Here is an 11,994-nt window from a genome sequence, read left to right as displayed (position 1 = left end):
ATATGCGGCTAACACTAATATAAGTTGAATTTGTAACTAAATCTTATAAATCATAAATATAGAGTGTTCCTTCTAAATAAAATTAGTTGTAATGAACAACTTATTACTTTTTCATATACAGTATAAAGGATTAAAAACCATAGAGTCTTTGTAGTAGATTTTTCCTTTGAACGCAAAAGGTACTGCCAGTTTGTTCTTGAAACAAGTGCAATCTTATACTGCCCTCTCTTGATACACTGTTGCACAGCAGCCCTAGAACTCCTAAGTGAGTAACTAAAATATACAATGTTCTGTCTTAAGACAATAACATAATCAAATGTAATTTCTCAAAATGATTATTTATCAATAATAATTTAAATGCAGCCAGTCTGTACTTTTAAAGAAACATTTTGTTCAAGCAGAATGTTAATTTTCTTCATTCACAGCTCTACTACCATGTGAGAAAAATATAACTAATATAACCATAACTAATAATTAACTAAAAATCAGAATAAATGCAATTTATCATATGACTTCTTCAGTGCTATATATCTGATTTCTAACTGACTAAATAAATGCCAGTAGTTTTGGATGAGTCGATAAACACAGACACATATTACGACAATATGAAATTGACCAGACAGTGAGAGGTGAATCAAATCCATGACCAATAAACTATTTCAATTTCAATTTTTTATTGTCATGTGTACAAGTACAAATCCCATGTAAAATGAAATGCTTATTTAATGTGCCCCAGCAGACAGTGAACATAGACAAAAAAACACACACACAATAAATAAATGAATATAAATAAGTAAATAAATAAAACCAGAATCCTAGGAATAAATAGAGACAGGGGAGATAAGGGAGTGCCTCTAAGCTTCCTCTCATGTAATACAATGGTGTAAGTATGTATTTTATTATATCTTCTTCTGGCAAAATAAAAATAAGTAATTAATTATTGTAAAGTTATAGTAAAGCTGACAAATGTAAATGTATATAAGCAAAATTTATCGTATCTATATGAGGCCACAAGACGTCTAGGCTTAGTACAGACTTCAAACAGTCACCACTCCCACTGCACACAGGAAGGCCTGATGTACAGTAGAAATGGATAATGGTTTTCTACCTTAGAACAGAAAACCCTGAAACAAAGTAACCAGTTTTATAATGAAAAGAGGGCAAGTAAGTGGCTCCATTAACACTAATGACATTCAACTGTTGTTTTTTTTTTTATTCTAAGCTATTCATGCCATGAAAATCCTATAGATATATAAGGTTTTGAATGTGTCACTATGTTTATTGTATTATTTTACCAATTACCTGTATACCAACAGATTACAAAACATTACAACCTGCCTGAAAAAGGAGCCTGAACTTCCTTGAAAGCTTGCATATTGTAATCTGTTCAGTTAGCCAATAAAAGGTGCCATTTTGCTTGACTTCTCATTGCATACAAAAAAATTTACAAAGCAAAACATAAGAAATACAATATGAACAATTAAAAAGGACAGAGCATTGTTACACAGTATTATAAAATAAAGTTGTATAAATATGGAGTGTATAGACAGCACTAAAATTACTTAAATATGAAATTAAAAGTTAGAAATAACAGTAAGATTTTTCAATTTTGATTTTTGTCTTTTATTTCACAAAAAATTACCAAACGTTGGAAACTAATTTCATAGGTGCTGTAGAAACAAATAGACATATTACAAAATGTCCAGTCATCTACTGTATTACCAAACCTGATTATTCAGCTCTGGATCACTGGGACCTGGGACCTCTCCTGCCAGCACTGATCCATGGTAGAGCAGTCACACACAATATAACATCGCTATTTAAACTAAATTTCATATGATAACATGCAGACAGCAATTCTGGTTATGGTATTTGTACAGTGTTTCAGGGGCAGGGGTCCAGGTATCTGTCTTAGTCACAGTCTGCAAGGAGGCAGTTTCTTTGTATAGAGCACAGTTGTTAATATTAGGTTCACTGTCAACTCTGAACTACCCGGACTATTAAGTGTGTGCATAAGAGTGCTCTACAAAGGGCTGGTTTCCTGTCCAGGGCTGATTCATTCTATGAACCTGAGATAGACTTTGTTTCATCGTGAACCTGTAGTTGGAAAAAAAATGCATTCCAAAACTGGAGCTCCTGTAAGGGTAGCAAAGTGACACCACAAACAGAATTAGCAACATTTTGTTTGTGGACTGTAATTCAAATAGTACTTGTTATGTTGTCACTGTTCATCTGGTGTGTTAATTTGTGTGTTCTTAAGTCCTTTCAAATATGAATATTATTTCAACTCACTACAGTATTAACATAATGTGCATTCTTGTTAGAGCCCAAATGAAGTTAGAACTTAATGCCTGATGCATAAAGCACATCTACCACCACAATGCCTTCCTCTACAGACTTTTAACGTCAGTTTTCTCTAATTAACTGCTTTTCACATAAGACTTAGCCTTCTGTAACCATTTCTCACCTGCTGATCACAACTCAAATCAAACCACAACTATTCTTATAACCAATGTTTTTCTCTCATTTGAAAACGCGTGTTATAATATATACATAATAATATGGAGGGGAAAATATTGCTGTCACTATAACGCGGTAGTCGTTAAACAATATAAAAGTAAAAGTTACACCACTGCACTGCCCAGTCTTGAGTTTTTGAAGCTAATGACGCTGACTCAGTGCTGAACACTAAAATGAAAGTGACGACAAGACACGAGGGAGGCGGGACTAGATTGGGGTTCACTTAGCTTGTGATTGGTTCGCAGGGTTGTCTGCATGAAATGAGCATAACTAGGAAGTGGTCCAGGCAGAAGATTTCACCATGGTCTGTTAAAATTGACTGTAGCTAGGATGTATGCAGTAATGCTCTTGGTGCTTGTGTTTGCGACCTTGTCGGCACCTCAGATTACTTATGCCGGACAAGCGACTAAAATCCAGGCCTTCGTCGTACCTCATAGTCATATGGATGTGGGCTGGGTGTACACAGTGAAGGTGAGATTATCCCAGGCGGGCGGGGAACTGACACAGCTCCACTGCTTGAATTATGTATATGTGCGTCCAAATCCTTTGCTTTCTGTGTAGTTGTTGTTGACTATAGTATGGCAAAGCTGTTTTTTTTATGACAGAAGAGTGAACGTTTAAAACATCTGTGCGGGATTAATTAAGTGTTTTGATCGTAACTAGAAAATGCAGCCGATTTAATCTTTCTCACTTTCTCTGCCAAAAAAATATCTGCCAATGGTGGCTCTGAGGCTAGGAATCTGCACTGGCAATCGGAAGGTTGCCGGTTCGAATCCCGTAAATGCCAAAAAGGGACTCTGATCTGTTGGGCCCTTTAGCAAGGCCTTTAACCTGCAATTGCTGAGCGCTTTGAGAAATGAGAACAGCGCTATATAAATGCAAAGAATTATTATTATCAGTCACCATCCCTATTTAATGGCTTTTACCCTGTTGTGGCTGCAAAGCTGCGTTTATGAACCGCACGTTACAGATCATATGATTATCACGCGTAACAGACTGTCAAATACCCGGAAGAAAGTTTAGTTAAACCTAAATTTTTCTCCTGGCCGCACTCCATTTCTCTGTCTCGTTTTCTAGTAACTTACAAAATAACGTTGATTGTCATTAGCTGTCGCTGCTACAGTATTACTATTTACGGTACTTGGACAATTGATCTGGATTCAGTTTTTTCACAATCAGATTGGCTGCATTGTTTGCTACTTCTTAATGTTTTTGTGAATTGTCCTTGGGCGCTTCAATTTCCTCAATCATCCCATAGACGTGAATGTTATGTTAACTGGCAAATAAAACTGAATGTTTTGCTTGCATATTACCAGCAGCGAAGTGCTCTCCGATCTTAGAATGATTCCTGCATTCAACTTATTTTACCAAGATATGCTCAGATTTCTTGAAATGGCAAAAGTTGAGCCAGAAAATGGATGAATGGATTGTTTTGGTATATGATATTCTGCCAGGAATATGTTATGTATTGGGTTATTTTAATATATTGGGTCTCTTCCAAACCAAAATTGACACAATTCTGCAATACTATTTATATATTTTATTATATGCTGGAAGCATAACGTGTTCCATTACAAACATTTCACAGTGGTAAGTGCTGCAGCCTCATAGCTCTTGGAAACTCGGTCAGTGTGGAGTTTGTTCTCTTTGGGTCATGGCTTGGGGTTGTCTGGGGATGTATTTCTGCATATTTCCATTCTCCTTACACAACCTACAGATATGTGTTAATCTGTGACTTTACATTTCCCAAATCTGGATGAATACAAGTGCACCTTGCAGTACAATGGCATCCCATGTCTTCTTCTAGATAATATACAACTAAGTACCTGTGCGAACGTGACAGTCGGATGACTCATCCTTTACCTTACTGTCCTCAAATGAAACATGTAATACAGCAAGTAAATGTTATCCGTGCACATGGAAGAATTCTTCCAGTTCACAAATGGTGTGATGTGCAAGACCTCCTGTCTTACTTGATCAAGATCCAAATGGTGAATCTATATGAGACCCAGATTTTGTAGAAGAATGGTGCCACAAATGTTGCTCATTAATTACAGCCTTGACATATTTAGTGAAAATATTTTTTTTTTTTGTTAAATTTTTAATACAACACTGTCAAATGCACTGAATCTGGTTCCCAATTGTGGGGACCACAGTCAGTCATGGTAGCATTGGTTCCAAGACAGGACACAACCATTCATGGAATACCATTCCACTATAGAGCCTAGTAGAAAAGTTCTTTCTGTCTTTAAATTTTTTTGTCTTTCATTTTTCAAGAACTTCCGGCTTTGGAGAAAGAAAACACAAAGCTATGTAGAGTTCCGTGATATAATTAGCTGTATTTTTAATCCTGGCCACTAGTCTTAATTTTAGTACCTGTTTCTTCAAAGAGTGTTCTATTTTTAATAGGAAGCAGGTTGTTTCATGGCCTTTTGGAGTTATACACAAAATATTTAAATTTTTTTGTTTCCAATTTGCTGATTACAGGGGACATACAGTGGTGTGAAAAACTATTTGCCCCCTTCCTGATTTCTTATTATTTTGCATGTTTGTCACACAAAATGTTTCTGATCATCAAACACATTTAACCATTAGTCAAATATAACACAAGTAAACACAAAATGCAATTTTTAAATGACGGTTTTTATTATTTAGGGAGAAAAAAAAATCCAAACCTACATGGCCCTGTGTGAAAAAGTAATTGCCCCCTGAACCTAATAACTGGTTGGGCCACCCTTAGCAGCAATAACTGCAATCAAGCGTTTGCGATAACTTGCAATGAGTCTTTTACAGCGCTCTGGAGGAATTTTGGCCCACTCATCTTTGCAGAATTGTTGTAATTCAGCTTTATTTGAGGGTTTTCTAGCATGAACCGCCTTTTTAAGGTCATGCCATAGCATTTCAATTGGATTCAGGTCAGGACTTTGACTAGGCCACTCCAAAGTCTTCATTTTGTTTTTCTTCAGCCATTCAGAGGTGGATTTGCTGGTGTGTTTTGGGTCATTGTCCTGTTGCAGCACCCAAGATCGCTTCAGCTTGAGTTGACGAACAGATGGCCGGACATTCTCCTTCAGGATTTTTTGGTAGACAGTAGAATTCATGGTTCCGTCTATCACAGCAAGCCTTCCAGTTCCTGAAGCAGCAAAACAACCTCAGACCATCACACTACCACCACCATATTTTACTGTTGGTATGATGTTCTTTTTCTGAAATGCTGTGTTCCTTTTACGCCAGATGTAACGGGACATTTGCCTTCCAATAAGTTCAACTTTTGTCTAATCAGTCCACAAGGTATTTTCCCAAAAGTCTTGGCAATCATTGAGATGTTTCTTAGCAAAATTGAGACGAGCCCTAATGTTCTTTTGCTTAACAGTGGTTTGCGTCTTGGAAATCTGCCATGCAGGCCGGTTTTGCCCAGTCTCTTTCTTATGGTGGAGTCGTGAACACTGACCTTAATTGAGGCAAGTGAGGCCTGCAGTTCTTTAGATGTTGTCCTGGGGTCTTTTGTGACCTCTCAGATGAGTCGTCTCTGCGCTCTTGGGGTAATTTTGGTCGGCTGGCCACTCCTGGGAAGGTTCACCACTGTTCCATGTTTTTGCCATTTGTGGATAATGGCTCTCACTGTGGTTCGCTGGAGTCCCAAAGCTTTAGAAATGGCTTTATAACCTTTACCAGACTGATAGATCTCAATTACTTCTGTTCTCATTTGTTCCTGAATTTCTTTGGATCTTGACATGATGTCTAGCTTTTGAGGTGTTTTTGGTCTACTTCTCTGTGTCAGGCAGCTCCTATTGAAGTGATTTCTTGATTGAAACAGGTGTGGCAGTAATCAGGCCTGGGGGTGGCTACGGAAATTGAACTCAGGTGTCATACACCACAGTTAGGTGATTTTTTAACAAGGGGGCAATTACTTTTTCACACAGGGCCATGTAGGTTTGGATTTTTTCTCCCTAAATAATAAAAACCATCATTTAAAAACTGCATTTTGTGTTTACTTGTGTTATATTTGACTAATGGTTAAATGTGTTTGATGATCAGAAACATTTTGTGTGACAAACATGCAAAAGAATAAGAAATCAGGAAGGGGGCAAATAGTTTTTCACACCACTGTAGGTAATGGATTTATGCACTGAAAACTATAAGAACGGGGTTTGCAGTTTGACTGGTGAAATGCTATGTACTGTATTTGTTTGTACATTTAAAATTCTGCTTTTGTAGATAATACTGTAGATGTGACACGAAAGATCTTCAGTATGCTTAATTTAACACAAATTCTGTCCATTGACTGAACCCAATAAAACCAATTTGAGTTCTAATAATGTGTGAGTGTATTCTGGTTGAATACAGTTTAAGGAACCAACCCTAGACTGGGTACCAGTCCATTACATTGCATGTTAAAGCTTGCCAGGGCAGTTACCTAACTGGTGGAAAACTCACACAGACACAAGGAGAACTGCCAGAGTTCAAAGCCAGTCTACTGGAGCTGATAGACAGCAGAGGAGAGCATGGTGCAATCCCTCTTCCTTGAAATGCTAATAAGGCTTAAGTGTTTAATTTGCATGTTGATATGAGTTTTTTTTTTTTTTTTAACATTGTGGCTTTTCTAAACTGTGAGCAAATCGTGCTAGCAAAAGAGTAACCTTTTCATTAACATGCCAAATTACAGAAATGTTTTTAATTAAGGTTAACCATTTTAATTTTACAGTATGGCTGTAAATGTATAAATATGGGTTTCTTCTGGTAAAATCCTGTAAGATCATTGCAGGCTGTATCATAGATAATTGGCCATTAAAGAATCTAAGATTTAAAGCAGTTAAGAAATTTGTGGAAAAAATGAACACTGCAAATATTTGGACTAAACAGGCACCAAACTGTGATTCAGTTCCTCTTAGTTTAAAGGCTAGTCAAATGCAAGTGTAAGCTTTATTATGGAAAGTGAAGTAAATTACATTTATAGAACTTTCAGTTGATTAGTCTCTCACATGTGATCTACTGATCATCCATAAAGTACTGTACAGTGTCACCTTCAGGCCCTGTCCACACAGGCATTCAAACCTTGGTTAGATGAATGTGCTCTGAGCGACCTAGGTGTTTAAGTTGCATTTGCATTTAGTAGTGACGCTTAATTGACTTCAATATGACGTTACATTCATGTTCGTTTGCCTCAGTTAAACGTCAGCCTGCAGCCCTGTGTGTGTACCTATGGGATAGCATTTATTAGGAAGTCTAGAGTGTTTTTAACCTGTGGGGTGTGATGGTCATCCTTCATTGGAGTCATGAAATGTGGATCAATTGGCTTTATTAGACCTGAACCTTAGCATCCTTGTGTTAAAAATCCTCCTGACATAGCGATGTAGGCAGAAAAAACATTGCCGTCGCCACCACTACTGGGTTCACTCTCTGACTGCACAGCGTGTGAAGAAAGGAAGCTTTTGTGTAATGTATGAAGAAATGCAATGATTTCCACATAAATTCTTCAAATGCTGTCAGATGTCAGTTTCAAGTTTTGATTGTCTGCTGCAGCTGGTACAACACCACATTACACACCGGTCATTGCCTACTGAGACCGTCTGCCATTCAGAAAATTGTGCATGAAACATGTTGTGTGCTATGGGAATGTCTTCAGTCTCTTGTCATGCCAGTGTCAACATAACAGTTATGGTCTGACATTGCTGAAGGATTCTGCCTGAGATTACAGTTCCCTAATTGTCTTAGAGCCCTGGATACCCGGTCCTTCAGAACGTTAAATAAATGACATGTAAATGTTTTCTTACCGCTCATCAAGATTTTGGATGAAATTGACTCCAAGAAAAAGCTGCATGCAACATTTTCTTCTTACTATCCGAACGCAAATTCGAGTGATGTGCTGAAAGCCGGTTGGACGGTCTGATTCACTACTATGAGCAGAAAAATGCGTGGTGTTCAATCCGCACTCACCTGATGCTACGGATGGCAGAAAAACACTCAGTTCAGATGTCCATGTAGACAGGGCCTAAGGGGTTTAACCTCCTTTATATTACTAAAGGCTCAGTTATCAACGCTGTGGCTAGAATATAATTTAAAGTAGTATTTAAAGAAAATATCACAGCAGTTTTTAACTTGGCTCTAAATTGAAGTTAAGTGTTTCTTGTTTATGGTCTCCTTTTTTCCTCATCCCAAAGATATGCACTTTTGGCTGATCACTGACTTTAAATTGGTTTGATGTAGGTGTGTGTGCACACTTGCGCCTTGTGCTGCCAGGATGTTTTTCCAGCCATTGAGACCCTAAATTATATTAAGTGAGGAGTGCATGGTTGAAGAAAGAGTGGAATCTGTCAGTACCCTGAAGCTTATTTATTTTATTTGACAGGAGAGCATGCATGCCTATGCTGCTAATGTTTACACAACTGTAACAGAAGAATTAACTAATGGACCTCATCGGAAATTCATTGCTGTGGAGCAGGAGTTCTTCAGATTATGGTGGGACACGGTTGCCACTGACGTGCAGAAACTGCAAGTACTAAGCACCTGTTTTTAAAACCTATTTTAACTAATTCTATTAAGTACATATTTCACAGAAATGTGTTGTATTTTTTTCTTTGCTTCTCATACTAATCTTGCAATGCATTACTCTGTTTTCAGTCCTTTTGGCAGCCTACTCTTTAAAGTTAATTATGTCATACCAATCATGTATCAGACTGGGGTTGATTTTGCACACATCATCTGAACGCATTCACAAAGTCTCTACTTTTAGTAGTGTTGGGTCTGTGAACTTAACAAACAGACAGCAGGTATTGTCATACTGTTTATATTCTGTATTCTTGGTCTCTTCCTCAGAAAATAAAAACTTTGGTGTATGTGGTAATTTCTTTAATAGTATCCTAGAAATATTCTTTTTATTTAATAACAGGAACATTTGCTCAAGTATAATATTCTTTTTATGTTTTTTAAAGTCTAAATATTAATTTCCTATATATTAATATTTGTACATATTAGTTATTTCCTCATTTCTTTGTAGATATTCTTATTTTGTTTTTTTTTTTATAACTTTATGATAACCCTGGCTTATGGAAATAGCAACTACATACATACTAGCTACCAGGTAATTGTAAGGAGTTTATCAGGTTAAAGGAGTAGGGAGTAATTAGTTTATCAGGTAAAAGTGGCAGAGGACAGTTTCAGTGTGTTGCATGTTGGATTAGCATCCAAGAAGAAAATTCTCCAAGCTCAGTACAAGTGACAACACTATTGCTACTACTACAGCAACTATGTGCTATAGATACAGATAAGCCAAAATAGCAAATGAATCATCACAAATGGGCAAGGAAAGATCACAGGACTCCAGTATTAGTGTTCTAGTGTTTTTGTAGCAGTCTATCAAGTCACTTTCTTGAAATACAGTACAAATATGCTTAATTTTAAATGTAGAACTTGGCAAGAAGGGACCCGTGAAAATCTAAGTATGGTATTGGCGAATTCCTGACTGGTTACTCTGTTTTATGAAGTAAGGTGAAAGCAGTATTCCACTCGGGTGTGCATTTATCATTTATATTCTATCAGTCTATCTAGCAAAAGTGTCTCTCATTTAAAGGTATTTGACCTTGAGTCATAAAATGCTACCATATGGTATCTATTGGAAGAATATAAAGGACTATTTCCAATTGATTTGTTTTTTAAATTTCACCAATTTGTTATGTTTTAAATGCAAGCTGAACTAATTATTTATAATTTGGCAAAATACTATATGCAGCTACCACTGCAGCATTATGGCCAGCTGCAAAAGTCACAGTTTAAAGCAGCCACTGTATTGTACCTCAGTTTATTTAAAGATTATTCAAAACTTTATTGTACTGTTCAGTATTCCAGATTCTGCTTATAATTAACCAGAAGCAATGCCAGTCGCGTTGTCTCTTTTAAGAGATACTGTATTTAAAGGCCATTTATTAAATAACATGCAAACAATTTAATTGGACAAGCTCAGGGACTAATCTGAAAACCAGGATTCCATGCAGACATAGTAGTTTGGCATCGTTACCCCTGCTGTATCTTGAAAAGACTGTTTTCAATTCAAATCAGAAATTTATAAATATTTGGAAAGGCAAGTGACCAGCTGAGTTTTAAAGCAAAAAATGCAAAATGGATCCATATAATATAACAAGTAAAACTTTATTTTGCTGTATTTTTAGGTACGTCAGTTACTTGAAGAGGAGAGACTGGAATTTATAATTGGCGGTCAAGTGATGCACGATGAAGCAGTAACCACAGTGGAAGATCAGATTTTGCAACTTACAGGTCTATAATTCTTTTGCATTATTGAAATATGTAAATGATTGTACTGTGTAGATGGATAGATAGACAGAACTTTATTTGTCCCAGGCATTTTTACAGAAGATCTTTAAGTAAATACACACATATACAGTACACACACACTTATTGTAGTCTGAACACATACCAAAATGACAAAAAAAAAAAAGAAGAAGAAGATTTAAAAACACAGAAAATTTCTGACTTGGCAGTTACAGTGAAGCATTATGCAGGCACCAGTAATGGTGCACTGCACGACAACGTGCAGTAAATACACTTGACTTGAGCATTCATAGTTTTCATACTCTTTCTCTGTATGTTTAGCATTCACTTGCTCAGAGGTTGATGCGCTTGCTGCTTCCTGAGCAGCTCTTCTTTTCTCCACCCCAGCGGCCCGCTTCTTCTTTTCTTTCGTCTGCATCTTTTTTTGTTAAAACTGATTAAGTCAGTGTTTGTGTTGCAATTACTTACTTAGTACGTTTTCTTTAATTTTTCACTTTTCTTTAATCTGCCTCAAGAATGATTTAAGATGTGAAGAGGTGGGGGATGTGACGGCAAAGGTGGTAGGGATAAGAACAGCGCATACACGGCTGTCCTGCTGGCCGCTGCCGAGAGTTGTTTCTACAATAAAATAAAATAAAAAAAGGAATAACCTTGGAGGTCAATAATCACCATGAAAGCTGATAGTAGACGTCACGTAGTATATGTGTACCAAATTTCAGGACAATAAGTCAAACAGTTTGCGAGCTACAGGTGATTTAAAATCCTGAACAGACAAACAAACAGCCACAGTAGAGTATTATATAAGAAGATATTGCTCTTGGCATAATGAAGCCCCAGTGGTGTTTCTTGAAACACTTCTTCTGAATAGTTCATTGGCTGAAAGAACTATTCATTTAGTGTTAGTGTTAAGTGTATTAGAGAAAAGATGTCACTTAGTTTTGTTTTAATTCTCTCGTTTGCTACTACGTCCAGAATGCATCCCATAACCGAGCCTGCCCTTTTAATTAGCTTTTTGATTCGGTGGGCCTCTCTTGAACTGATGTTGCCAATCCAACACACAACTGCATACAAAATAGCACTGGCCATCACAGAGCTGTAGAAGATGTGAAGAATGTCACTTCCCATATTAAAAGAACAGTCCTCAGCGTCCTCTGAGAAGGTCCTCAGAAATTAACGCGACGCGTGCGC

At 37.0% G+C, this 11,994-nt stretch overlaps 1 protein-coding gene across 2 annotated transcripts in view; it reads left to right on the top strand.

Moving 5' to 3' along the window:
- Window positions 1–2,772: 2,772 nt before the first annotated feature.
- man2b2 (mannosidase, alpha, class 2B, member 2) overlaps window positions 2,773–11,994 on the top strand; it is a 47,417-nt gene continuing 38,195 nt past the window's right edge. Inside the window, exons 1-3 of one of the 2 annotated variants that reach the window (XM_039751449.1) lie at window positions 2,773–2,991; window positions 8,870–9,016; window positions 10,686–10,791. In XM_039751449.1, the coding sequence (XP_039607383.1) occupies window positions 2,851–2,991; window positions 8,870–9,016; window positions 10,686–10,791 (394 nt within the window). In that variant the 5' untranslated portion in view covers window positions 2,773–2,850. Of the gene's footprint in view, window positions 2,992–8,869; window positions 9,017–10,685; window positions 10,792–11,994 lie in introns of those variants that run through there. The other variant, XM_039751450.1, reaches the window with a different exon arrangement.

This window comes from Polypterus senegalus, chromosome 4 (genome assembly GCF_016835505.1).
Source record: "Polypterus senegalus isolate Bchr_013 chromosome 4, ASM1683550v1, whole genome shotgun sequence".
In the NCBI taxonomy this organism is placed as follows: domain Eukaryota; kingdom Metazoa; phylum Chordata; class Cladistia; order Polypteriformes; family Polypteridae; genus Polypterus; species Polypterus senegalus.
This window is presented reverse-complemented; position numbering and strand designations above follow the sequence as displayed.